Raw genomic sequence first — 27,902 nt, 5'->3', positions numbered from 1 at the left:
ATCATGRATCTGTTTAATGACTCAGAAGGGTACACATAATTGGTAGCTGTGACATTACCTTCATTAGTATCTTGCTGAGAAGCAGACTCTGCTGACTTGCACTTCTTTGATTTCTGAAACAATACAAGCAGAAACCTAATAATATACTGAAAAGATATACAATGCCAAAATTGGAGCTGTGCCAYGGAAATGTATCAAATACATTTGCTACTTTGTTTTTTATGCAGTGGAACTATTCCTTCCATAATATTGCTCCATACTTTTGAAATTATTTCTGTATGGGAAGATAATAAACTTGGAACACATGAGGGCACCTTAAGGATAAGCACACAGGCCAAAATTAAGCTGTCTCAATGTGRTATTTTGGTTTGTACACCTTTTTTATCATTAAGCTAATCTGAAATTCTGAGCCCACGTGGAATGACATTAAACTGTAAGACATTGAACAGTACACGGTTACCTGTAAACAATAAAGACCTTTTAAAATAAAAATTTCAAAATAATCACGCATCTCATATCTACTTTATTTTATTTAGCTAATAGAGTATCCCCCTCCTGGGTATACTTCAGTAACCAGACCACTTGTTGCTTGGGAAAAAAAGGTGCATAGAATAGTTGATATGGATTTTTTAAAAGCATTTGTGGACCAGATTTTCCAAGCCTGTTTATGTGTACACAAATGGGGGGGGGAGGGGGAATAACCACCCAGCAGCAGCAAGAATTCCACATAAAAAGCCATATTGAAAAAAGAGATGTATTAAAACAGCCACTGGCATTATTATCACAAAAATTTATTCAGTACACATACAGAATAGTGTACAAGTTTCAGAAAGCCTGCACAGATTCAATGCAAATAAATATCTTAAATATGCTATATGAACTAGGAGAACTCGTGCTGCCAAGAGTATAGCTAATCCTTGTGGAAACAAATCGTTGTATCGCGTTACTGCAAAGCTTAGCCAGAAGGTGGTGCTGGAGGGTTACTATTCTAAAAGTAGACTGGGCTCTCCTGGTGTTCTTAAGTGCATATGGAAAACCTCTTGGTATAACAGACAGGTTTATTAAGAAAAGTTACCTTTTAGTGTCTAAGATCTGAATTATCAGGCATTTGCAGACATACATATGTGTGCGTGTGTGTATTATCTATATTTAAYTACATAGAACACACAACACACTTGAGCTTGAATGATTTTTTATGCTGGATACAATGGTAGCTGTGTCATCTTTACGCTTTGTCTCAYGGTCATAAAGAAAAGGAATTTCCATTTCCTGCTCCAACTAGAGCAGGACTTCTGCACTTATGTAGCTGAAAAAGGAAAATGACAAAGAGATATAAACAGCAGCATCAGCAGCATCAACAGAGCCAAAACAAGACACTTGTCCTCTGGTGCTGCAGCTGATAAATCTCAGATACGAACAAATCATGCCAATAGTTTAGAAAAAATAGCAATGCTGAAAAAGGCCCCATGTACAGAACTGTCAATTTTCTGCAAGTGAGTTTTACTTTTAAAACTAGCACCAAAGTACAGTGCAGGTTACCAAGTAAATCCTGAAGTCCATATAAAGTTAGCAGAAAAAGCTATGAGAACTAATAGAAGATTCATTACAGACAAGAACTATTTCCATTTTAAAAAAATAATATAAAAATATTACCTTTTCTAGTTTACTTTTAAGTCTTCTGTCCTCCATCCTTTTCTTCAGTATTTCCACATCTTCTTTATTACCATTAAGGATAATCACATCTTCCTCTTGAAAAGGAACACCACACTTCAAGGAAAAAAAAAGACAAACCCAGTAATTTTTCAAGATCCTTATATTAATGAATCTTTGTTAAAAGTAATCCTACATTTAAAATCTGCAAGGAATTCTCCATCCCTTCACTTTGCAATTTTCTTTGTCTTTTCCTACAGTTCTTTGCTTTTAATACAATCTAATACCACAGCTCACTTAAAATACCAGAGGAAAAATCTCAGTAGTTTTTATCACTGAGCACAATCATACCAAACAGCCGCATTCTTTCTGCTGGAAAGGATAAACACTTAYCTCAGTAGTGAATTGTGAGCTTTTGGTAACCACATTTACAAGTAGCTCACATATCAATCCGCATACCAAATTCTAAAAGAAGTTCAGAAGTATTCTGTGCAAAAGGGCTATGGAAATTGCATATTTATTTCACACAGTTATTTGTGAATAACATTCTTAACTGACTTTTTTTTTCTTTAGATTCTTCAGGTTCCATTTTGTATTTTCTGCTCAGGAGTTCTTCATTCTTCTAGCATAAGTAATACAGTGACTAGATGAAAGTAGTCTAAGCAAGATCCACTCAAGTCTCTGAATCCTATAGCTGAAAACTGAAACTAAACTAAGCTATTTTTTTAATTAAATTTATGAATGCACTTGAATAAAATGTAAGCATTAGGCCACTCTGCTCTAGAATTTGTCTTTCAGCTTGGTAACAGTCATACAAGAAACAACACCTGAGAGCATCAATTCCTTTATACTGACTATGATAAAGTCTAAACAGTTAAACAGTCAAGCTTAAATTTTTTTTAGAAGATGACTATGGACAAAAACAAGTCATAAAAATAGTATTCAGAAAGCCTTAATCAAGCCTCACTATCTCACTCTCCTTCATCTGGTTTATTAAACACCATACACAATTTTAAAATTTCAAAGTACATTCATTAATGAATCTAAATTATATATGTACTCTCTTCATGTAATTTCATGTTTGTTTTYTGGCTGAATACACAGAGGCTTCACTGCACACATTTTCAATCTCTGTTGAATCCAGCAAATTGAATATGATGTTTTCTAATCTAAGATCTCAAATTCCCTTTTTCCATTTTTTTAAGTAAATCCAAAAAYTTTCTGTTAATTTGCAAAATGAGATTATCCTATCTGTGTTACTACTCTTCTGTTTTCTAAACAAAGGTTCAGAAAGGTTGTAGTTTGTTTATTTGTACATTTATTTGTAGCAGGAATTAAATAAATAAAAGGACACATGTATGATACTTTGATTACAGTCTGCTCAAGTAACAAACTGCTTACAGAATGAATCTGAATACAAGTGATCAGAGATGCTGTGAGGGAAAAGTAATGGTTATAGAGATAAATACTAAATAAGTCAGGTAGAATAATAAATCTCACACACAAAACAGGTGAGTAGACCAAATTTATTCCATTACTACTCAATACGCTACTATTAGAAATATCAGCTTGGTATGATCTCAGACACTTGTGAGCAAGAAGCCTAGAAAATCAAGAAAATTAGTCTTCCTGCAGAGGTAGGACTGATTGACAGTCACCTTGATTCTAAAGAAGCCCTAAGCTTTCATTTCTTCAAGCTTTCATCCAAAACATTTGGATGTTTTCCAAATACAGATTCAAACATAGGTAGCCTTCTAAGGGCTACCGATTTAAAGTTAGTATTTGCAATAATTTTAAAAAGCTGTTCTGTTAGGCACATGAAAATAAGTGAACATTTCCTGCCAGTAAAGGTTTATGTAAAATGACTTTAACAAATATTACATATAAAACAAACAAACAATCTGCCTTAATTTATGCTTTTAGATCAAACCCACCCAGGGTTGCCATCTGGAAAACACAGGTGGAACAGTTCTGAAATGAAAAGTATTTACAAAAAAGGAGGAAATGAAGAGAGTGTCCTGTTTTCATTCATTAGAACAGATAATTTCTTGCCATGACAACAGCCAAATTATGTTACAGCAAGTGACCAAACCATTCCAAACATATTTTAATTACAGGAAGTTATACACACAGAACCCACTCCACTTTCCCATGTTTCACTAACGCCAGCAGGTACTATTTATTATTTGTATGAACATCAAACATTTTTTAATCGTCAGCACTGCTAAATGCGAAGTTTTCATTCTGATTAAAAAAAAAAAATCAACTTTCCATTAATACAAAAAGAGGATTTTATCTCAACATTTTGGAATGCTGAGATAAAAAGCAAAAAGTAATTTAAGTTTCAAAAACTTAAAGGTTTTCAGAATATGTTCTTCTGGAGCAGATATTTGTCTTAAGATATCACAAGGTCTTCTTTCATGTACTTTGTTTATACTGTGCTGTAGTTCTTGTCTTYGCATCATTTTGACCAGAAGACATCTCTACATCTAATTAAATTTGAATACTATTTGCAACGGATAAAAGCACTAGAAGAGCAGCTGGCTAATCTTTATGCAAGATTCAAGTTGTAATTGTAGAAAAGTGGGATATTGACTGAAGCAGACAACACACAAGCTGTGTAATTTCAATCATAAAAAGTATGTTCAAAATGGCTTAATGTTACTTGCATCAAGGAGTTAAAGATCATGCATGTACAGGAGGAYTAATCAAAAAATCTTCAAAATTTGATAATCATACACCTATGTATCCTACATACATACATCTACTTTACAAACAAACAAACAACCCTTAAAAACTTACTATCTTTACTGTTCTAATGACTAAGAGCTGTAAAAGGCATATTAGCTTAGGCACAAATGACACCTTTTGCACTTAAACTAGGAAAAGTAATAGAAAAATACTTTCTAGAATGACTTGAAATTTTTAAAATTTCAAGTCAACTTTAATGTAGGGAAGAACTTTTTGTCTTCCTTAGAGGATAAAATACAAGAGCTTTTTAATAATAATGAAATCTTGCTTTATTAAAGTTTTCCTTGATTCTAAAACTTTAACTCTAAATTTCAGCAACATAAGAYGAAGTTTGTACCTTATTTCTTAATACAAACTACTTTTGACAGACAAATGTTTGTACAGCATCTAAGATGATGCAGGCTCATCCATGACTTTTCCAGTTCTTATACAAATAAATAACAGGTAAATTATGCTTTCATATCTAATTTTTACATCCCTTAGTGTTTAATGTCCACCCCTTACTGTTTAATGTCCTGCAAGAAACCTGAAATTGTCATAAACAGTAAGCCAATTCCTCCAGTCCTAAATACGAGCATTACTAGGAAATGCATAAAAACATGAATACTTTCCCAAAACAATTCCCATCAGACTACRGAACATACATCACGACAAACCGATTGTCCCTCTTTAAACAGGGCAGTATTTAGAAAGGCAGATTGAACAGATGCCCTGTTCAATCATGGACCAAATCACTGTTCRCTTGGCATCTCATCCACCACAAGCCTACATATGAACAGGCAGTTACAGAACACAATAATTTTTAACTAAAAACACATTCCGAGARAGATGCTTTTCCAGAAGTTTTTTCATCAGAAGCTCAGTAGTGTAGGCTTTGATGGGCACCATTTTCTCTGAGTAGGGTGGCAATGGGGCAAAGGGGACATAACTTGGGAAGAGGAGAAAAGGTCTTGTACATATTAGCTCGCAGAACATTAAACTTTCACAAGAAGTTATAGSTTCTTTAAAAAAATATTGTTAAAAATGATGAATGATTTATAGAATTTCCTTTAAAGTCAGTGATAATTTTGTAGAGACAATACCTGCAGCTATGCTTTAATTCACTTCCAGGTTTTCCCTATATTTATTTCTGACAAGCTTCCTATTTTTGTCCATAAAGGATAAATCATATCAACATTTTTACTCATTTCTAGAACTCCAAAGCTTCATAAATCTTGTATATTTAAACTGTTAACTTTTCACATACTAAACCTCTCCACAAACCTTGATAAAAGTAGTAACGCAGTAAATGGTCAGTCTAAGAAGACAGTTTGTTTATCATCTTTTTAGCTTCAGATATGAGAAAGGACCTGAGGCAATTCCTTCCTAAGTGGATTTGCTGCACTTGGAAAGTTTCAGCAGGCAAAGAGTTAAGAAAATTAGGGGGAGGAGGAGGAGGAGGAGGAGAGAGGGTTAGTTTCCTTTCCAGTTATCATCTAGCATGCTCTGTTAGCAGTGCGGAGGTTAAGGTCTCTGAGGTAGAGCAATACTATTTATAATCATCAGCAATGTACTCTCTACATATTTGAAAGACTGATTTCAGTCCTTTAAATGCTGTCTCAGAAGCGTGGCAACAAAAATTTGGAGAAGATCAAGTTTTCTYTCATTATTGTGAAGCAGAGGACATTTCTTCTGAGGCTAAACAGCACTGCTGCAGAATAAATATGCTAAGCATTGCGGGAAGCCAGAGGAAGCCTTAAATGAAAACATTCATGTTAATATTTAACCCCCTTCCCTTATGCGAGACCTCTACACAAGCAACAGAATGAAGAATGTTGCCTGAATTTTGCTGAAGGACAATGGGGCTTTTTATTTATTAAATTATGCTGCCTTCTCCTGCCTAATTTTGTGCAAGGTAAGATTGAATAGATTTGATCTTCGAACTTCAAATTTAAGGGATTTGCTTTCTCTTTATTAAAGCCCAGTGTTTTAACTTTTGTAGAGCAACAAATATTTTCACTTCAAATATTTCTACTTTCCCCTTTTGAAAGTATTTGAATCTGTAATAAGGCTAGTAATCTTTTTTTATCCCCCTCTGTAGATCTACAGTAGTCATTTTACTACAAGTGTTATTAGTATYAGAAGAATCACAGTACTTACAAATACCTATTATGTTCTTTTGCAAGGAAATTTTTTTTTGTAACACTGTAACTTAATATAACTTACATAACTGTTTACATAGCTATCATTGTATTCGTTTTAAATTGTTATGAGGTTAATATACCGTATAGCAAAGAAAAAAGCATAAAGAGAAACAAAAACAGCGGTAAGCACATGAAAAGCTACACCTTCATAAATTTGTTTCACATTTATGAGTAAATGCTGATCCAGTATTTTAAAGTAAGAATGATTTCACGCTTCTAAAGTAGTATTAATTGGATTTGACGAAGAATTTCTTTTATTTTCCTTGATGGTCGTCATAACACAGAGGAGACTCAGTAGACTTACCCAGGCAGAAGGGAAGAGCATATCAAAGTAAAAAGCAGCAAAAGGCACTGATTTTAACACTTAAGTTTTTAGAGGACTGAATTAGCATTCACTTACTTATAAAATGTCTACACTAAGACCTGTGCGAATATTTTTTTCATCCTTCAGGCAAAAAACAGACTTCAAAAAAATTTGGAAATGCAAGAGCTAGTATCTTTTAACTATTTAATTATTAGAAAAGGAAGTATTCTATAGCCATTTGTTTCACTGAATTAGGAAGTCATTTGAACTGACTATCTAAATATTAAAAAATACAAAAAGTATAGACAAAACAAGATTCAGAGATGCAATGATGTATTACAAAATTCTATAATAAGAACAAACATTGAATTGTAAAATGATTTGCTACAAATTGTGAAATGCACTGGTAGTTAATGAGGTCTTGAGGAACTAAGACGATATATTACGGGCATATTTTTAGGCACAAACATAATTCCACTTTTCTTTTGAGTTCATCTTTTTAACTGAGGTGAAGCAGCTTAGGTTTAAGCCAACAATTTTCCACGGCTTTCCAAATCCCTAYAAACGGGCCATTTTTTGAAGAATGTGTAACGCTAATGCTATCTGTAAATTCAGTCAACTTTCTACTCCAGATTTAGAACAGCTATCCATACCACAAAAAAAGTTCTTTGATTTTCAAAGAGATATTTTGCTATCAATAAATACCGATAGTGGCATTCTAGCAAAATAATAATAAYTAGAAAAGGTAATATAGTCATAGACTAGGTTATGCCTGGACAGACGATTGTCTTTAACAGTTAAGATCCTGAACATACTCTTCAAGGGCAAGAGAAAATATGGCAGCATGGTCCTCAACAGCAGAAAACTTGCGGGGGCTAGAGAATTCTTACAAGTGACAAATTGCATGCCCAGTGAGAATGACAGCTACAATTCTAGCTTTAAATCTGAAAAAAACACTAGCAGAAAGTCAACATCTTCATTCTATTATATACACTCAGATTGAAAGCTGCGTAATTCTGTTCTTGAAGGCAAGTCTTCATCATTCAGTCATTTCCTCCAAATATTTTAACACTGAGGAAAGACTTGCTTCTTCTTACCTGATAGCGGACTGCTTACGTACAAGACAGTACGCTGCTGGGGAGACACACCATCTAGATGCTATGGAGTTCAAGAGGAAAAATCCACAGCAAATAATTAACCTGAAACATCCCTGGAAGCTATTATTTGATAGATAATAAAAATGCAATTGTAAGACACAAACAGATTATAGCTGGGTTCCCCAGGGAACTATCCTTATAGCCTTATCAACTTATCCACAGACATGTATTTAATGAAAAAAAAAAAATACACATCCTGCACAGGTGCAGGATTTTCCAAGCAGTCTAAAGCCCCATTTATTTATTTTTATAACTGCTTACTGTCTTCAGTGCAATTTGTGTGCCAAGAATAAACTTTCCACGTGATACGGACCATAAAGATCCCATCACGTTCACTAATTCAGAGTAACCTCAATGCCTCTTCTGTAATTATTCACTCACAGCAAAATAGTTTCTCTGGCTCCAGCTCCACAAAAAATCAGTGCTTCCCTAACAGACACTCCCTCTCCCTAACCTCTGCTATTGGGCACCTAACAGCCATTATGTTAATCTATTCTTGGCACTGTTAGCCAGCTGGCGGCAGGCTACGGCACCCACGTCTCATTTTTACTGTGAAAAATCCTTACTTCTACCTTTCGAAGGCATTTTTTTTCCTACTTTCTTTTTGAAAGGTTGATGTGGACACCAGTGCTCAAGTTTTTACTTTAAATGGATGAAAGACTCACAATCAAGCTTGTTTACAAAGTAAATATATCCCTTAGGAGCTGCTAAGAAAAAAAAAAAATCTTCTGGGACCTGATTTCATAATGTTTTTCTTTGGCCCATGCATTCAATACACACTGAAGAGCACTGCTGACAGAACACAGAAGCAAGATGGATGAATCTTCCACCTAACATACAAATTTACCTTCTGGAATGCCAAGTGGAAAAGAGGTGTTCTTCCAGCATGAAATCCAGTGTATACCAGTAAGGAGAATAAGATAAATACATTCTTTTCTGAAAGCCTAGTAAGTTCTTAAAATTTTAGTATTACAGAGTATCTGGTTTGCTGGTTCAAATTTTCTACTTTTAAAGCTTTTTAAATTGTGTCTCATTTCTACTTTAACTGCAATTCCTYCTTTATTTTCAACCTTCTAAAACAGGCATATACTGAATTTTCATTAAAAGAAAGAAAAAAAATATATCTTTGCTTTTTTCTAGCCTTCAAGCCACAACAGCATTCATATAAAGAAACAACCTTTATAAAAATTTGCTTCTTTTCTGTTCCTAGCCAACATCAAATGCGTTGTGATGTTGCTAGCTGCAAAGCATAAAGTATTTACAGGTGAAGTACAAATTTATTCAAGTAAATTGTTTGTAGAAAAAAGTACAAGAGAACATGAATATTCTCTAAAACTGCAAATAAGAGCTTTCTTGATCTAACTACGAAGTATACTGACAGCTGACAGAATCTTTTTTTCCTCCCTTTCCAGGAATTTTGTCTACGCAGTTCTAAATCAAATGCTTCAAAGAAAAGACTTCATTTAATAGCTGCAGGATTCAGAACTTCTGTGTCGTCATGCTTCTGATTTTTCAGCAAGAAAGGTATTTTTAAGAAAAAGATAATCATGAAAATACACAGTGGAAATCTCCTATGCTGATACCAATATAAATGATACACTTCTTTATGAATCTTAATACTGGCAGTAGTATACTTTATCTCAGGATATGCAAGTGTGCTAAAAATAAGGAATGAATGTTGTCCATGTTTTGTTTTCAAAATCATTAATATAAAGATGCTGGAGACAAAAAGAGATCTGAAGTGAGTTAGAACACCTTGCTAACTTTATAAGGAGAACAAAGGATGAATTTTGTGAATTACAATTTAGACTTTTCACTTTGTTTATTTAATAATTTTTCTGCTATTGAGTACCAGCTGGTCATAGTGAACTGGAACATAATGTTGCCAAACAGAACTGGCAAGTCCCCTCGATTCGCGACAAAGCAGCACCCATTTCAGAATATCTTGCGATAACAACTGAAAAAAAAAAATCACAAACTATGCAAATATTTACCATTCGTGAAATAACACTAGAGAGTAAGGATAAAATAACATGCATGTACTCTTCTGAAACTGTGGATGCTATAGTTGCAGCTGACAGCAGCAAGGYTGAGGCTAGCAAAAATAACCCTTATTGGGGAACATTATTAGAATCTGTTCCTTCCCCAGGTATCTGCTTTTGTGGAACCCCTTTGTGCTTGCAAGCTGCTAGGGAACTATACTGGCTCTGAATACAAACAAAGCACAACATATACACTCAGTATATGGCTAACAGAGCAAAACAAAATACTTTTTTAAAAAAAATGTATAGACAGATATACAATGTACTTGAAATATAGATATACATATGCATACACCTCACATATCCAGAAACCAGATACAGTCCACAGTCCAATTCAAGGACTGTGGAATGTACGGATCCAACTACATTCTTCAGATGACTATCCTAAAAAGGGARATTTAGTTTACTAAAATTTGCTCTGGCAGGATCTTATGATCTCCAGGCCTCAAGAAAGTCTCAGCAATGGCTGTTCTTTAGCTGTRCATTGCTCACACATCTTCCCTATTCTGAGGACATGGACTAACCTACTACACAAGACTGACTTACCGACTCAAGATAGAATAAGCTTTTATTCAATCAGCTAGGCTCCACTTGCTCAAGCAATGAAGTGGACAAGGCCATGCCTGGTTATTTGGCCAATTAGTTCATCTTACAAAAGTTGCTTCATGGTCCTGCAAGTACCATTTGCAGTGGCAGAGTATAATGCAGCATGAGCATGCATATGGGCACACAAAGAGCCCCTCCTAGTAACTGGAAAGAGGGTAACTGCAACATATTTATAAATGAATCACTATCACATCATTCTTTTTCTTTTCTGTTTTAAAAATGTTGGGAAGTTCTCCTCTTCCTCTCTTTATCTCACTTTTCCTTTCAGATACTCTAAATGCTTAATTAAACTATGACCAGAGGACAGCAGCTGGAAAACAAAAAATGAACCCACTTGAAGCAACAAAATCAGGATTTTTAGTGTGCATTGCTATATGCATGTTCATTTACACTTTTATTTACCTAAAGAACACACTTTCTGAAGAGCCAAATGAACAAAAGTTTACTACAGATACAGCAGAGTGTGGTTTTTACCCAGATGAACTTTGTTCAGCTCTTTTTGTGGGGAAAAGTGTTGCCTCTCAAATCGGAAGCTTTTGTCAGAACACCTACCAACCGGAAACACTTAGCTGCATTCACACTTCTTGCAATTGCTCCGTGGTTTTGAAGAGTCTGCATTTTATAACAAGACCACTATCTGAAGAAGAAGGAAATTTCTCATTGGCATATATTATCACAATTCACAAGGAGTTGCAAATGTTTGTAAAGCTACTAAGAGCTATTTATATGCCTCAGAATATTTATTGYATACACGTTGATGAAAAGTCCCCGAAAGATTATAAAGCTGCTGTACAAAACATTGTTAACTGCTTTGAAAATATTTTTATTTCCTCAAAAAGAGAAAACGTTGTTTATGCAGGATTTTCAAGATTACAAGCTGATATTAATTGCATGAGAGATCTGGTTCATTCCAAAATTCAGTGGAATTATGTTATTAATTTATGTGGTCAAGATTATCCCATCAAAACAAACAAAGACATTATACAATACATCAAAAGCAAATGGAATGGTAAAAATATGACTCCTGGGGTTGTCCAACCACTTCATATGAAACACAGGACACGGGTTAGTTATAGAGAATAYGTACATTCTGGAATATCATACGTGTATCCAACAAAAAATATAAAAGCTAAACCTCCATACAATTTGACAATATATTTTGGTAGTGCCTATTACATACTTACTAAAGAATTTGTGGAGTTTACATTGACTGATGCACGTGCAAAAGAATTGCTTGAATGGTCAAGAGACACATACAGTCCGGATGAACACTACTGGGTCACACTGAATCGTTTAAATGGTAAGATGCACCTTATTTTTACTATAAATAACCCCCCAGAACAACAATATTGTAAGGCCTGTGATATGGAGATCTAGTGACTTCTGTTTTAGAACCTAACACCACCCTTAAGAGGATGCACTGCACAGACATGGTTGTTTCTTCAGCCTTGATGCCAACCCTTCAACAGTCGCATCTCCTGACAGTTTGAGAAACAAGGCTTGATTCCAAAGAAGTAATATTACAGTGAAGGTGATTAGCTAAAAGGCTACAAAAACGGTGATTAAACAGAATAAACACTTAGCAACATAAAAGCTCATGCTCTCAAAAGTAATAATAAAGAGCAGCTGAGAACTACGTCTGCTCCTATGATTCATATATCTGAACAAATAGTTAACGTGGCCACACACACAAAAAAAAGCTTTCCATACTGAAAATTATCCCTATAATAAATATAAACAAATCTTATCAGAATCTTGTGTTTTTAAAGATGCTCCAGGTGCTACACCACATGCAGACTGGGAAGGAAACATACGAGCCATTAAATGGAAAGATCAAGAAGGAACCACACACAAAGGCTGCAAAGGTAAGGTAAATTTTCACCATGAAACTAGAATTTGATTAACCGGCTAGCATTCACTGCAAATTACATATTATACTTTAAATCACCCATTAAGTGTGCCTCAGAAGTCATGCATATTTTATTTTGAAAATACGAAATAAAACAGCAAGCAATTCTACTAAATTACTCCACTGTATCCAATCCAAAAATCTTCTGATATATTCTTGTAAAGATCATCACAGTATCCACACACTAAATGTTCTTTCAACCTCCAATTATGATGCTTCTATAATTTAAAAGGTTAATGACAGAGCTGCATATATGTTTATTTTCAGGGACTTTAGGTTTTGCAAGCCTCAGTACATTTGCTTACCTTCCTCAATTACATTAACCAATACATTAACTTGACTAGTCAGATTTCAATGAAAAGTAGGGGGTTTACTTGACAAGCATGTTTGTCAGATCCTTAGATCTATTTTAAAATGATTAAATTAAGCTTCCTGCTGCTGTTATATACCATCAATTTGTCTTTGCAGGCCATTACATCAGAGACATTTGCATCTATGGACTAGGAGATTTACAGTGGATCATTGAATCACCTCATTTATTTGCCAACAAATTTGAACCTGCAACATATCCACTTGTTATGGACTGCCTAGAGAGACGATACAGGCTTAAAGTACTGCAGCAAGCAGAAGTCCCAATTGAAGATCACTGGCGTTTTCAAGAAAATAACTACTTTAACATGAAACTGAATGTTTGAGCTTAAGTAACATTTAAGCAGTGCTCAAAATATTGAAAGAAACCATCAAAATTTTTAGTAATAGTCTTCACTGTGCATCACGTCATAAAGATATGCACAATACTGTACTACTGTTGATCAGTAAAATAAGCTGATAATTTTACTTACAGTAAAATAAAGAGCAACAACTGCTAATAGGTTAATTCTAAAAAGAAAAAGAAAAATGATACAGTCTATATGTCAATAGTCCAACAGGTCTATAASCTAATAAAGACAAGGGGACAGTTCTTACTCCTTCTTTAAGTGAGTTACTTAACTGGAAAAAAACAYGTTCCTTATGTCTGTGGCTGCAGAAAGAACTAACTGGTATGAGAGAAATAAAGCAGAAGCACAGACTGGACAAAGGTGAAACATTAAAAGCACAAGTTAAAGTGGTGTCTACTGTACGCCTTATCACGTAGCTTATTTTGAATAATGAAATTTACACTAAAACTTCAGAGCTGGTAGAGAAGCAAGTGACAGCCGGTTTCAGACATAGTCCATTTTGCTGTTTTGCTCATGGCCAGTTGCACCTCTAATTTCATTGTGTAGCAGGGTAACATGACTGTCGCACTACATCTGCTCTGCTCCTGATGAAAAGGGTGTCTGTATCAGTAACAGTAATACAAATCTTGCTATGCAGTTTTAGTCAAGACCTCCATTTTCTGGGTCTCTGCATAAGTTTAGGACAATAAAACATGGGAAATCTGGACCTGGGAAACAAGTTGTAACAGGAAATAAACTGTGACTGCGTGAAAAGCTACTTTTCAAGTCCAGGGTACCTGACCTGAGAAAAATGAAACTTTCCTGAACCTTGCAACCATTTGCACAGATCACAATAGCCAGGACAAGGATCTCAGATTCAAGACGTTTTGTAAACCGAATGCAGCACTAGTCTGCAGTAAGAAAGTGGCTTTCCCACACATTACAGAAGCAGAAAAYAGGGAACAGCAGTAGAAAAAGAACTAGGATTCAGCCCTCTTCTAGGCAAGAGTTGGTCTTTTCAGCACTCATAATTTAATCTCCCCGGTTGTACTACTGAAAAGACTGGGGCAACATGCRTCAATAAAGAGGATATAGGTAGTTATATTTTATATAGCATGGCAACTCTTTCACTGTCACTGGATTAAAAGTTCACAAGACCATTCCTACACCCTTTCCTCAAAAGTCCTTAGTTACATGCTGCTGATGGAAAAGGTCTAGGAGAAACCTGAATTTTGAGAAGTCATTTCAAGTTGTTGGTCCTCCTCTATTAACTTTTTGGCAGGACCACAGGCAAAAATTTTCAATCCAATAAATCCCCACAAACTCTCATTTTTGGGAAGAACTTTGATGGGACTTAATAAAACACATGTTGTTACATGATGAGAAACTACAAATTATATAGAAATGTGTATGAGTGGTTTAGATATAAACTTCAATAAGCACCAATTATTCATTTTCTACAGGAAAATTGACTTAGAGATTAAGCAAAAAATCAAAACAAATCAATGAATGAACCAGCAGTAGAACACCAAAAGCCTAGTTTCTTTTTCCAAACTTATTCCCAGGTTCTTCAAACTATAGTGCATATTTTCCCACACAAGTTTCTTGGAAGCATAGTTTYTTTTGGATGAACTTCCACCTAAGGAAAGACCATCTGGTCCCTATTTATTTACAGAAATTCACAAGCTCAGTCCAAAGCCTGTACTCAGCCTCGTGTATATTCCATGGCTTACTTTGTGACCAATTATTGCTGAATATGCTTTTTCACAGAGGCGGGGAAAAAAAAAATCATGCAGCATGTTCACACTGGGCTTGTTGAGAGTTCCTTTGGAAAACACTACTGAAGCTAATGTGTTTCTAGCAGGTATCAATCATGGCAATATTAGTAATGAAAATTTCACTAAGCCACATTCAGTCCACTGTAAGGAACTGCCAGCTTCCACTCTATGTTGTTTTTACATTCCTTATCTTATTGCCCTTGTAGCAAATCCTGTATCTAGCTTACGCCTCTTGTCGCTATSTTACAGAACAATTGTTGCACGTCTTCCTTCTGAACTGAATCAAAAGGATAAATTTGATAGTATCGCACAATAAAACATGGGCTTGGTTTGAAGAATCAGACTAGTCAAATGAGAAAAAAACTCCGCTTGAAATATAATTTAAGTATAACTACGCCTGTCAATCCAGAAAATTCATTGGACTGTGATCATGCTTCCTTAAATAATTTTTACATATTAACAGAAAATGCCACCTATATAAAAACTCCCCCAAAATCCTAATTAAACCATCTTTCCCTCAAACATTAAGAAACAATTTCACTCAATCTAATTGTCATAATCTCATTAAATTCTTAAAGTGTTATTTCCTTCCAACAGCAGTTAGAAAAAGTCATAATGCAAATGTGATAGCTGACCAGAGCATTTAATATACTTACAGAACTTTAAAGATTTTTTTAATAAGTATATCATTCAAAGCTTTTAGATCTCAGCAATATATTTACTAACTTTTGATAACTGTTGATCTAAGAGAACATAGTGTCAATGTGACCTTGTCCAAGGAAACAGTATGTCCTATAAGCTACTGTAAACACACCAACTCTATATCTGAAAGATGTATGCATAGTTTCTGTTTTCAAAAAACCCAAGGCACATGTACAACAGTTCTACATCTAAGTTAAACATTTGGGTATATGTATGTAGTATTAGTCTGTTGAATCTGAAAATATTTCAAGAATAAATTTTAAAGATATGCAGGAGATCACATTTTTAAAAGTAGGCAAAAAAGGTAGGTTTCTATGATGATCATAAACAAGGTATTAATTACATGAACTACAGGGAATAATATGCTTGGATTAGAAAAGAACCATAACTGGCTTGGAAATGAAATTTGCAAATCACTACTGTTTAAAGCACCAAATCAATGAAACCAGAGTACTGTCTAATGGATATACGAATTACCACAGCAACATCGAGTATACTTTCTTTATTATGTCTATTGATAATACTCAGCTGCATCATCAGCTGCTGATTGTAGACTCTAAGCACTTGTAGCTAGAGGAAAAAAAAGCAAAATAAACACCCACCACTCCCAAACTGCATATGAACAGCACGCCCAATCTGAACAGGCTGAAATTTTCTACTGAACCACACTCCCTGCTAGAAACAACGCATTCACGCTTCTCCTCCCACCTTCCATCCCTCTCCTCCTTATACAGAGAATTTAATAAAACTCAGAAACTGGATGTTTTAGATTATGCCAGATCCATGCCGTTTTCCAACACTAAGCATACAGTAAGAAAGTTCTTTCTCATTTATCCAGTCTTCAGCCTAATCTTTGAATCAGCAGGCAATCTCAATGACCAATCTTGTAGCTGTTCCATCAGGAATGCCAYGAAGAGCCCATTCAGAGTATTGTAAAACATGTGTTTGGCAACTTGATTACATACTGCCTGCCCTTGTTTCTAAGATGGGCTTCCAAATGCCACATCTTCACAAGTTCTATTATCAAAATATTCAGAATAGTTGTATTACTTCATCTACACAATATTTAAACTGTACAGTTATCATTTAAATTCTAAAGTGACCACCTGAACTCCCAGAAGGGATTCCACTATAAATACAGTAACCAGTATCCTGACAAAAAACTATCTTAGTATAGTGCCTACTCTCACTTCTCAGACAGGAGAGTCAACATAAAAATTGGTAAAAACTCCCTTTTCAACCCTCCCAAAAAACAAGTTAAATATAACAGATACTATATGCTGTTAAACATAATTGTTTTATTCCACCTTCTCTAAAAACTCACCTATTGTCAAATAACAGACTTGCAAACAGATAGTAAAGACTAATGGGTCATGCAAGAATTAGGGAGCCAATTAGAAAGTGGAAGAACCAAAATACTTAATCATTTTAGCCCTATCTACAGACCAATACAGACTACCACTTGCTGACAATCTTGGTCAAGATATCATCACACACAAAAGAGATCAGAAACTTCCTTGCTGTCCTTTTTAACATTACTAGTCTATTGGAAAATTAGAAACAAGAGTAGATAAAACTTCTCCATTTAAAAGTGTAAATTTTAAAAGGATAATCTCCATTTCACATATAATTCTTCCCGAAGATCAGCAAACAAGAAGCAGGGGATGGCAGAAAGCTGACAGTTCTTTAGGGCTTCCGGCTATGGAATTATCTTGTGACACAATCCAAAGTTGTTTCTCTTCCTGCCTATTAAAGACATGTCCTGCACATTTTAGCTTGCAGCTTCCTCTTGATAGTTTAAATTTTCTCCTCCCCTWCTGTAGAAAACGTCAAACATATAGTTCAAACAAAACACACTTCCATGTACAARGTTACTATAAGTTTTATTTGTATTCTTAAGTTGCTCTTTTTTAGATGAAGCCATTTTTCAACACTTTTTAGTTGAAATAGCTASAATCTTCAAAATTTGCACCCAACTCTAATGAGCTCTCTCCTTGCTATAAACCGCAACAAACAAATCCTCATTGCTCTTCCAAAAATTTTTGGCCAGGAAGAGTTATATTTTATCAAAATAGTTCAAAATATTTACTACCGAGGTGATAAAAGGCAATCTTACTCTCTGAATACCCAGATTCTGACCAACCATTTGCCCTTGAGTTTTCATATTTYTATACTATTTTTAATTTGAATGCTCCAGAATATTGCTACTTAGGTCTGAAATCTTCATGTATCAGAGTTTCTTCACTAGAAGTCTTCCGACCATGACAATTTCATCCTTTTTGCATCTTTACCTTACACCAACACAGTTTTTTTAACATTTCCAGTAAAAGCAGATAAATATATACATTTAATATTGCCAGCTATTCACGTAAACTTTCTCTTGAGACAAAATAAATGTCTTTTTTTCCAGGGAATCCAGGGAAACTTCTACATCATTCATATACTAAAACTCTAAAGCCTTTCAAATCTAACACAACAGTAAGCATGACTGAGATAAGTTGAGGGAGGCTGAATTCTTATGTTAGGTTTTTTCCATTTGCTTGAGTTAGTCAGAATCTGTGCATGTATTCCATTTTTCTGAACACTTATTTCACCATGCAAGTGGATTGCTTTATTCCTTTTATGAGCTGCTCAAGGAAAAAAGAAAAAATGAGCAGTGAGACAACTGTCTGTGGAACTTTCCACAGAATGGTGAGCATTTCTACAAGCCAAGCCAGGAGGCCTGGAAAAGAGGAAACCTTCTCTTGCTCTTCCCAGAGGAAAACTATTTTCTATAATTTTATGAAGCACAGTGCCTTGTGGTGTATATCTTCTAGCATGTAAATATATGTTGATTAACTAGTTCAGTTGAACTAGTTCAAGTATATGAGTACAAAGGTGAGGAATGCAGAATTATTGCTTGGGCTTCTGGATCTCTATGGTCTGTGGTGAATGTTTTTACTGCATTGTAAAAGTATTTGTTCAACAAAGTCCTTTGAGCAACCATCCCTGTTTACAAATTAGCAGACTATCAGCACTGCTTTGCTCTCTAGGCACATAGATTAATGCACAGAATAGTTTGTTTTAAATGCTTTTTGGGGGATATTACAGTAATGGGGAAAAAAAATGCCAAATAGTTCCCAGATTGACTTTCCTCCAGTTTATATTCATGCAATATATCTTGTCCCCTGGGATAAAGGCAAAACACAGATTCCACTAAGTGAAAAAGAGAAATTGGATACAAAGAAAACACAAGTGAAAACAAGATTATTCTTCTTGAACTGTTTTCACCSGTCACTGTCCAAAGCTACATTGTGACGAATCCTTCTCATATGCAGATGCGGCAGGAGCTTTCAAAGTAAAGCATCTAGGTGAATACTGACAGACCAAAAGGTGGCAAGGCCATGAAAGAAAATGTTGTGGCCCACATTGATTCCATAGGTTGGATTTTGGTTCAGAAGGCATCTCTCTCAAAATAATAGCAGTTAGCACAAGCTAACTGCCTAGATAACTGCCTAGCACAAGCCTGGATAACATATATACCGATCTGTAACATTCAGGACTTCAGAAATATTTTGCCCTTTGAAAGAACATGTACCAAAAAAAATGATTTTATTTGTTAATAAGAAATTGCTATTCACAGAATATATATATATATATATATAGGACATAAAATTTCATTTTTTGCGTAAAGATAGAATGTGCTGGGGGAATGTGTTTAAGTAGTGCTTTGGATAAAAAAGTTAGCTACTAGAAAAGACAGAAACCAGTTCCCCATGAYCCTGTTTTGAAAACTTCTATTCCCCTTCTCAATTATGAATACAGAATGAGAATTTTATCAGTATATATTCAAAAAGCTACTGAATTATTCTTCAACCTTAATCAAAGAAAATGCAGACTACAACACATATGCTCACACAGCAATAATCTCCAACACGCTCAGGTCACCAGCACAGATTTTCTTGAAAATTAAAAATACATGTTATTTACAAGATACAGAAAAATAACACTTTTTAAAAGTTTGATTCTGTAGAGCTAGCTAATATAATCTTTTTCTTAATCTTGAGTTTTTGAAATCTTGGCTATACACATCTATATTGCTTATCACTGATCTCACCAAACATTGTACTGTAGAATGTATAATTCTAGACGTCGAAAATGCTTCAAAAACCTTAATGTATCCACTACACAGAATGTATATAAAAACAGTGATGTCCAGAAAATATAGAGAGTCATATAACTCTCTGAATAAAAAAAAATAAAAAAATAAAAAAAAAAAAAAGAAGAAGAAAAAGTAACAAAAACATACTAAAGCACAATATTGCTCTCCATGCTGACAACAGTAACTTATGTTTTAACTAAAGGGAAAAGTACAAAGGGCAGAGTCAAGATTTTGTCTCAGAGTTGTCTAGTGCTGATTTTGAACAGAACAAACAGAAAACTTATTAACTGCTAACAGAAGTTAAAATATATTCATAAGATACTCGGCATGATACTGAAATGGGCAGAAGTTCTTTTTAAGCCATAAGGTATACTGCTGACACAGCTGAAGTAGCTGGGTGACTTAGATACTGCACTAACAGGTATAACTAACAGCTGTCACACTTGGTTTCCTAGTACTTCTACCCTAAAGAGAGTATGAAGTCCTAGCCTCACTTTACTGTAGCCCAGCAAGATTTTAAGATATTTCTGTGCACTAACAAAGGCAGTGTGAAAACCCCACAAGAGTTCATTTTCTAGAACAGGTCCCTGCAATCCCGCTGCACATAGAAAATTATCTGCTGCTGGAAGCAGTATTCCAGAAAGAATGTTCTTCCAGAGAGATACTTGTCTTTGCGCAATGTCGGATAATAAAAGACAGAATAGATACTATCTACATTTAAATATTTCTAGAAGCATCTCTGAATATCGCCAAGAATTCATATCCTCATATAAATGCTTGCATTCAAACATTAGATTGTGATCAATCTAATTACTTACTAAAAGAAAACCAGAAAACAAAAAAGATTCATTTTTTCTTTTCTTTTCTTTTTTCTTTCCTTTTTCTTTCTTTTTTTTAAGACTACTACACTGGACAAATTGTGACTAAAACATCTCATTTCTCTATTTATTAATCACACAACATCCACCTATCAACAGCAAATTTAGAAACAAACAAAAACAAAAACCTCCCTAAAAATATTTATCCAAAATAAATATATCCAACAACAGGAAAGTAGAGAACCATTACCAAGATTAAACTAACCTTGAATGTAATATGAGACTAAACTTAATTAATAATATTCCATGTCACCTGCAACAATTTACCAAGAAAGCATTTGGTTCACAGCTCTTTTCTTGCTTAGTACAAGTGTACTGTACATTGTGTCATATCAAATAACAGGGTGTATCCCGAATAGTAACTCCTCTTACAAGGGGCAGCTATATTCACCACAAATATCACTGATTACAAAAGTAGTGATAAAGAAAAGACTATTTGCAACGTACATCACTGCCCGTAGCTAAAGAAGTCTACGTAATGAGATCCAACCAGTGCTATAAAAGGAAATTAAGTCAATATTTTCTACAGTAATCYATATAACTGCCAAAAATGCGAAGAATTGCCCCCCAAAAGGCAATAGCAAACTTCCATTAAAAATATATAAATCAAAATATATCTTGAAAATGTAATCAGTTCAAACAGATAAAGCAGACAGTGATCAGCACAAACTAGAAGCATTCAATAATAAGAACTGCCAAACTGAAATTAATGATTAAATCTTTGAAAGACAAAACAAAAAATGTTAATTTGACAGTAGTTATTGTAAAACCAAATTCTCTTGAGAACAAAAATACTTATTGTGACAATTATTTATTATTTATTCATTTATTACCATTATTATTAATTACTTGGAAACATATTTCCATTACAAAAGGCCATACTGAATTATTTCAGGTCACCAGAAAATAGAACTTTACAAGTTCCACTTTAATCTGGATACTCAGATCAAGAAAAAAAAAATCTAAAATAGTAGATATGAATGCAATTGTATGTATATATCACTTAGGGTCACATATAACCCTTCAGTTATTAAATCTGAAGAAAACTCACCCTATGGCAAACTTCCGTTTTAATTTCTTTGAGAGCACGTTCAGAGAACACACAGCCACAGTTTCGCAAGAAGCAAAACCTTTGAAGAAAAGACAAGTCATACAGCCACCTTAAGAAATTCTGTGCATCGAAAATACAGATCTGCAGTGTTGATTTAACATGGAATTATTATTACAACAGGCTAATAGTAAACACTTAACTATCACTTTACAAATTCTTACAGCTAACCAAGGTATCAACACATTAGATCACAACATGGATTTTGTTATTTTGTTCTCTCTATATATGACAATCTCACAAAGCAATCTTAAAAAATGAATTCTCTCAAGATGTTTTTGTGCATTTGCTATTAAATTATGTAGGTTTCTCTTGAATCATCATAGCACAGTTACCCACTGCTTACTGTCATAATGAGTGACATATCCTCTCCACCATGGCTCTTACTGTGTCTGATTACTGAACTTCATTGAATATTCATTTTTGAAAGTTGAAATTTGATAAACAGATTAAAAACCGCATTAAAAGATCAAAATATCAAATCTAGAGATTCAGCTAAAACTTGTTCTGTATAAACCAATAACCTGCTTGATATAGAAATAAGTAGGTGATTAATACTTTGTTTCTATAAATTTATACCATTTAAATTGTTCCATCATTTAAATATATAGCATAACTGTAGATGCTACTAATTACTAAATGAGCAAGATAGARAAAGGGAGCTCTCTTTTTAACACAGTTGTGGTGGCCTAAATGGTAGTGTACATCCTCACGTCTAGATCAGGACAGTAAATTAAATGTCCCAAGAAAAGATAGGGAAAAAGAGGTATATGGTGAAACAATTCACAATTCCAAGAACCATTTACAAGCTTGGGGATACAATGAGCTCTTCAAGTACAAAGTTCAGCAAAATATTCTTCTAGAGTTTTTAAGCATTTCCTTTCATCCCCTTTAGTGCATCATTTACCACTATTAAAAAAAAAAAAAAAAAAGAAAAAAAGCTGCTAGAGGAAAGCTAAATACATAAGCATTCTTGTCCGATAATTTTGAAAAGTAAAATGATACTTTGTTCATTCCCTTGGAGTCCATGGACGAGGAGACTTCATGACTGAGCTGGAATATTTCAAGAGTTACTTCCCAAATTTGCCAATACCCTTCTTTCCTGGAATCAGTCATGCTACCATGCAGCACTCCTGGTGCATTCTGCAACACTAAGCCTGTTGCTTTCACTTGCTCTCAGACTCCAGCCCTCTAGTGAAGTGCAACAAGTGACCCTAGCCAAGGATCTGCTCTCCCAGGTGTGTCCTGTCTACATAAAAGATTCATTCAAGACAATCTAAAGCACTTAGGTATGTGGTTTATATCATCTTCCTTTCCTTCTCACACCAAATTATTTGGTGAGAGCTACTGTTACTCCTCTTCTCTTCAACATCATTTCAGTCTTTCACCCTCATCTGATTAAAAAAAAATTGAGAGAGATCTGGTGAAAGCAGTTTTACTTTTCAGGGTGTCTCTTTAATCCCCTTTGAATATCTGCAGACTAATTTACCACTGAAGAAAGAAATGCTYGTCAACAATCAAACTGTAAACCTGACTTTCCTCACACATTAGGCTTAACAAGAAATTGCTTATTTGCCCAAACCAGGATGAAGGGAAGCATCCTTCCTTAGCCTAACAATAATAAAAAAGGATACTGGCACAATGTTATAATAAACATATAGTCCATCACCATTCTGATCTCAACATAAGTGTAGGTGGGAATGCTTCATGGGAAGTCTCATTCGACCTTCCTCCCCTTGTTCACAAAAACCTTATATGGCTTGTCCTTCAAACAACTGTACACCACTTTTTCTTTGCAAACGTGGCTCTCTGCTCCTTTCATTTATATATATAATTTGATTTGTGAAAAGGAGCATGTTTCATCTCTCCTCTCAATCCGGAAATGAAAAAAGGACAGACACCTTTTCTTGATCTTCAGAACTCCTTTCTAACGGGAAGGCCAAGATTCTCCAAAAAGCCTGCGATAAGTATATGAGTTTCTACACTATTGATTTAAACTACTCTACCTGCTATATATTCAGTTTTGAATAACTCATTTTTGAAAACTAAATCCAGAAACATAAATACTGACCTATGCCTTCCGTTCATTTCCAAGCCCACCACAGGGCATATAAAGCGTGCACACTGGATATCATCATACTTATCACCTTTTATACTCTCTTTATCACCACTCCAAGCTGGATTATCGGCAAGGTTTAGTTCTGTAACACTCTGAAAAATACAAATGCAAGCCTTAAGCTGTTTACTGATGATTTTTCAACCATAACAACATTCCTGAAGTTATTTTTTTCTTGGTGGTTTACTATATTACAGCTTCTTTTTTTGATATTAGACTTATAACAACATTGCTTCTAGAAAAAAAATTTTTCTTTTAGTTCTGTTAAAAGATTCAGCACAAGTCTAACAACAGAGAATTTTTGTGTATTTATAAATACATAATTACATGTGAGAAAGACATTTGAAAATACACACTGGTGTTCTGCTTTTGACTGCTGCCCTGGGAAATGATAAGCTTTCAGCAGCATTTAGAAAGAAAATTTATTAGTATGTTCAACATTAATCAGACTCCTTCCTAATTCAAACAATCATGCCTCACTTTTATTTACTCACAAAAAGTCCTCATGTCCATGACATGGTGTATTTTCCATGCTTGTGTCTTTAGAGCAAAATCAAATGACTAAAATCTACCAGCACAGACTTTGCTATCCAGAAAATTAAGAATTTTATGCCAAGATATTAAGTCTATGGTCACTGCTGCCACGCAACATATGCAGCAGACAGCTTTTAGCCTATCACATTTGCCCCTCTAGCCCTGGAAACCAAACACACCCTGCACATTAATCAAAAAAACAGATACTGGATTTAATATGCAATTACAGTTGTATTTTTAAAATTTTAGTACAAAATGAGAACATTAGCAAATTAAGCTATCATAGGCTGTTTTAACTTTTACGGTGCTCTTTAAAATTAGACATAACCTTTTTACCTTAATGCTCCTGATATGTGATGCAGCTTCCACAATAGCTTTATCAGATGACTTGTCCAACAAGAATTCAATGACAGCATCTTTATTATACAACCTACAACAATAAATTCGTAGAAATAATATTTGATTCTTGTAAAGTCCTTTTGTTTAGAAATTACTACCTTTTAATAAGGAACTCTAAATGAAAACACTCATACCTGCCTAGCTCACAGGCCACAATTGGTCGACATAATTTCTCTTGACTCAGAGTACAGTAGTACCATCGTGCCACCAATTCAGCATTTTTGTCAACCTGAAAGAAAATAAGACTTTTAGTTTTGAAATAATTTTTCAGTATGAAAATTATTTTAATGTAAATTCAAATCAAGTCCCCAGGCATCTTACCAATTCTACTTTCTGCATTTAAAGCTATTCCCTAAAATATTTACCAAAAATCTTTTCAGTGAAAGTCAAGCTCAGTTTTGAGGATCCACCTATATCACTATACCAAATATGTTTCTGCATCTGACTTGGGGCATATCTTCCAAACTCTGAATCAATTTTCTTACTTTTTGACAGTTCCACCTGTTCTCTTCTCTTTTCCTTTTTGCCCTTCGCACGTTTTCCACTACTCTCTTCTCCTTTGTCTTACTCTTAATTCTGCATCTCCCATCTACTAGGCCTAGCTACCAGTACCGCTCACAGTAAGGAATAAAAATAAAAAATCAAGCAGTTCTGGGGATATTAACGTGCTACCTGAAGTTCCAGTTTGAAAATGTAAACTTTATGGCACATTCGACCATAAATGAAAAGTAAAAAAAAGCTACCTGAATTGTCATGAGTGGAAGTATAGCCACAGAGCAGTGTGAGGATGAAACAGATCATATTTATTTATTTAACAACAACGAACATTAACTCGCACAAGTTTTTCTCGTTTGCTCAGGGACTTTTTTTCCTTATTTTCACCTCCTACAGGGAGCTCTGCCGGGGCGGGCAGGCCCCGCGCCGGGCAGCTCCGCCGGGGCCCGGCCTCCCAGCCCCAGCGCGCCCCGCCGCCCCTCCCGCGGCCCCCTCCGACCTTCTCGACCTTCCGCGGCCCCTTCACCAGCTCGTGCCGCTTSGGGATGGTGCCACCATCGCAACCCATCGCTACCGCCGCGCTTCCGCCTTCGCCCTCCCGCAGGCAACCCACTTCCGCGCAGGGCGCAACACTTCCGGCGGGCCCTGACCGCGTCATCGCCGTGCCATAGCAACCGCGCGGCTGGGGGCGGGGCAGCAGCACGGCGACGGGCCGAGGGGCGGAGCTGCGGGCCCTGCGGGAGAGCCCATCCGGGGGCGTCGGGGAGGGGGGTGCGAGGTGGGACGTGCCGCGGTGCCCAGCGAGGGTCGCAGCCTTTCCCCGCCGATCACTGGCGAGCGCCATCTCCAAAGCAGTAGAGCGCATTTACCCTTTTTTTTTACTGTGAGAAACCGCTCAAAGAAACTGCGGTTTTGGACCTCTGAGGTGCCTGAGCTCCCCCCACTGAAAGACTGGGGGTGGGGCCTCCCCCTCCCTCCCACGCCCCGGACCGCGGCGGGCCCGTGAGGAGAGTCGGTCACGGCCGTGAGGASGTTTAATGTAAAACGTACAAAGACAGCGAAAAACGCACCTGCTGCACTGAACTGTTCAGCCGCAGTAGTGTTTACATGTGTCTGCATTTACCTATATATAACACGGTGACTGCAAATTAAAACAAAACTGATACGAGGATAAAATTAATCCAAATATCCCCGCCCCCCCCAGCTGCATGTGTACGCGTTTGCATTACAAATCAGCAGTAGCTGCAAACAGCAAAACTCTGCCCATTTTTAGAGGAAAAAAAAAATAAAACAGATACAACTTTGCTGAGAAAATTCAGATTTTAAAATTTCAGATACAACTTTTAAATAAATGAGAAAAATACAAACAACACGCACATACCACCTATCCCAATGTTTACAGGGGCTTCAACGTTGTAGCTCAGATTCAGAAAATTTCAGGATAAATTTAACGATTGATGAAGATTAGCCGACCAAATACGCACTTACGAACCCCGCAGGAGCAGTGTCTGCCTACCCATGCTGGCGCTGTTGCTATAGGTGTCAAGGGAGAAATATTGTCATGTTTGTAGTTTGTAGAATACCTTTCCCAAAGCCTCTGTATTTTTAGTGACTGCATTTTTTTTTTTTCCAGTTGGAGTGCTATGTTAAAATGCTTCAGCAGGTAAATGAATCACAGAATCACAGAATGGTTGAGGCTGGAAGGGACCTCTGGAGATCGTGTAGTCCACCCCACCCCCCCTCAGGCAGGGTCACCTARAGGATGTTGCACAGGATCATGTCCAGGACAGTTTTGAATATCTCCAGAGGAGACTCCACAACCTCTCTCAGCAACCCGTTCCAGTGCTCTGTCACTCTCACAAGAAAGAAGTTTTTTCTCATATTCAGGCAGAACTTCCTGTGTTTCAGTTTCTGCCCATCGTCTCTTGTCCTGTTGTTTGGTGCCACTGAAAAGAGTCCATCCCCATCCTCTCTACAACCTCCCTTAAGGTATTTGCAGACATTGGTAAGATCTCCTCTCAGTCTTCTCTTCTCCAGGCTAAGCAGGCCCAGCTCTTGCAGCTTTTCCTCGTAACAGAGATGCTCCAGTCCCCTCATCATCTCTGTAGCCCTATGCTGGTCACTCTCCCCAGTAGCTCCATGTCTCTCTTGTACTGGGGAGCCCAGAACTGAACACAGTACTTGAGATGTGGCCTCACCAGGGCTGAGTAGAGCAGCAGGATAATCTCCCTCAACCTGCTGGCAACATTTTCCCTAATGCRGTCTGGGATACAATACTATTGGCCTTCCTGGCCACAAGGGCACGTTCCTGGCTCACRGTTAAGTTGCTCTCCACCAGAACTCCCATGTCCTTCTCTGCAGAGCTACTTTCCAGCAAGTCACCCCCCAACCTGTACTGGTGCTTGGGGTTATTCCTCCCCAGGTGCAGGACCCTTCACTTGCCTTTGTTGA

At 36.0% G+C, this 27,902-nt stretch overlaps 2 protein-coding genes across 6 annotated transcripts in view; one reads left to right on the top strand and one right to left on the bottom strand.

Moving 5' to 3' along the window:
• The window catches only part of RTF2 (replication termination factor 2), a 32,411-nt gene extending 6,329 nt beyond the window's left edge, over nt 1-26,082 (bottom strand). For both annotated transcript variants that reach the window (XM_085314103.1, XM_085314104.1), the window contains exons 1-7: nt 25,951-26,082; nt 25,091-25,185; nt 24,894-24,987; nt 23,979-24,118; nt 21,851-21,929; nt 1,654-1,767; nt 59-113 (exon numbers count right to left, since the gene is read on the bottom strand). In XM_085314103.1, the coding sequence (XP_085170229.1) occupies nt 59-113; nt 1,654-1,767; nt 21,851-21,929; nt 23,979-24,118; nt 24,894-24,987; nt 25,091-25,185; nt 25,951-26,019 (646 nt within the window). In that variant the 5' untranslated portion in view covers nt 26,020-26,082. The remainder of the gene's footprint in view (nt 1-58; nt 114-1,653; nt 1,768-21,850; nt 21,930-23,978; nt 24,119-24,893; nt 24,988-25,090; nt 25,186-25,950) is intronic.
• Nucleotides 5,870-13,567, top strand: LOC146590760 (putative beta-1,3-galactosyl-O-glycosyl-glycoprotein beta-1,6-N-acetylglucosaminyltransferase 7). Of its 4 annotated transcripts, none has more exons than XM_085314100.1 (6): nt 5,870-6,295; nt 8,831-8,992; nt 9,458-9,569; nt 10,962-11,993; nt 12,463-12,558; nt 13,071-13,567. In XM_085314100.1, exons 4-6 carry the CDS (start codon nt 11,018-11,020, stop codon nt 13,295-13,297), a joined length of 1,299 nt encoding a protein of 432 aa, XP_085170226.1. In that variant the 5' UTR covers nt 5,870-6,295; nt 8,831-8,992; nt 9,458-9,569; nt 10,962-11,017; the 3' UTR covers nt 13,298-13,567. The 4 variants fall into 4 exon arrangements, with proteins under 4 accessions (XP_085170226.1, XP_085170224.1, XP_085170225.1 ...); XM_085314098.1 differs by having other exon boundaries at nt 8,657-8,992; XM_085314099.1 differs by lacking the exon at nt 5,870-6,295 and having other exon boundaries at nt 8,552-8,992.
• Nucleotides 26,083-27,902: the final 1,820 nt, after the last annotated feature.

Source organism: Rhea americana, unplaced genomic scaffold, assembly GCF_003343005.1.
Source record: "Rhea americana isolate MKP2758 unplaced genomic scaffold, rheAme1 scaffold_4, whole genome shotgun sequence".
Classification (NCBI taxonomy): domain Eukaryota; kingdom Metazoa; phylum Chordata; class Aves; order Rheiformes; family Rheidae; genus Rhea; species Rhea americana.
The sequence above is the reverse complement of the archived record's forward strand: the minus strand, read 5'-3'. Positions and strand labels throughout refer to the sequence as shown.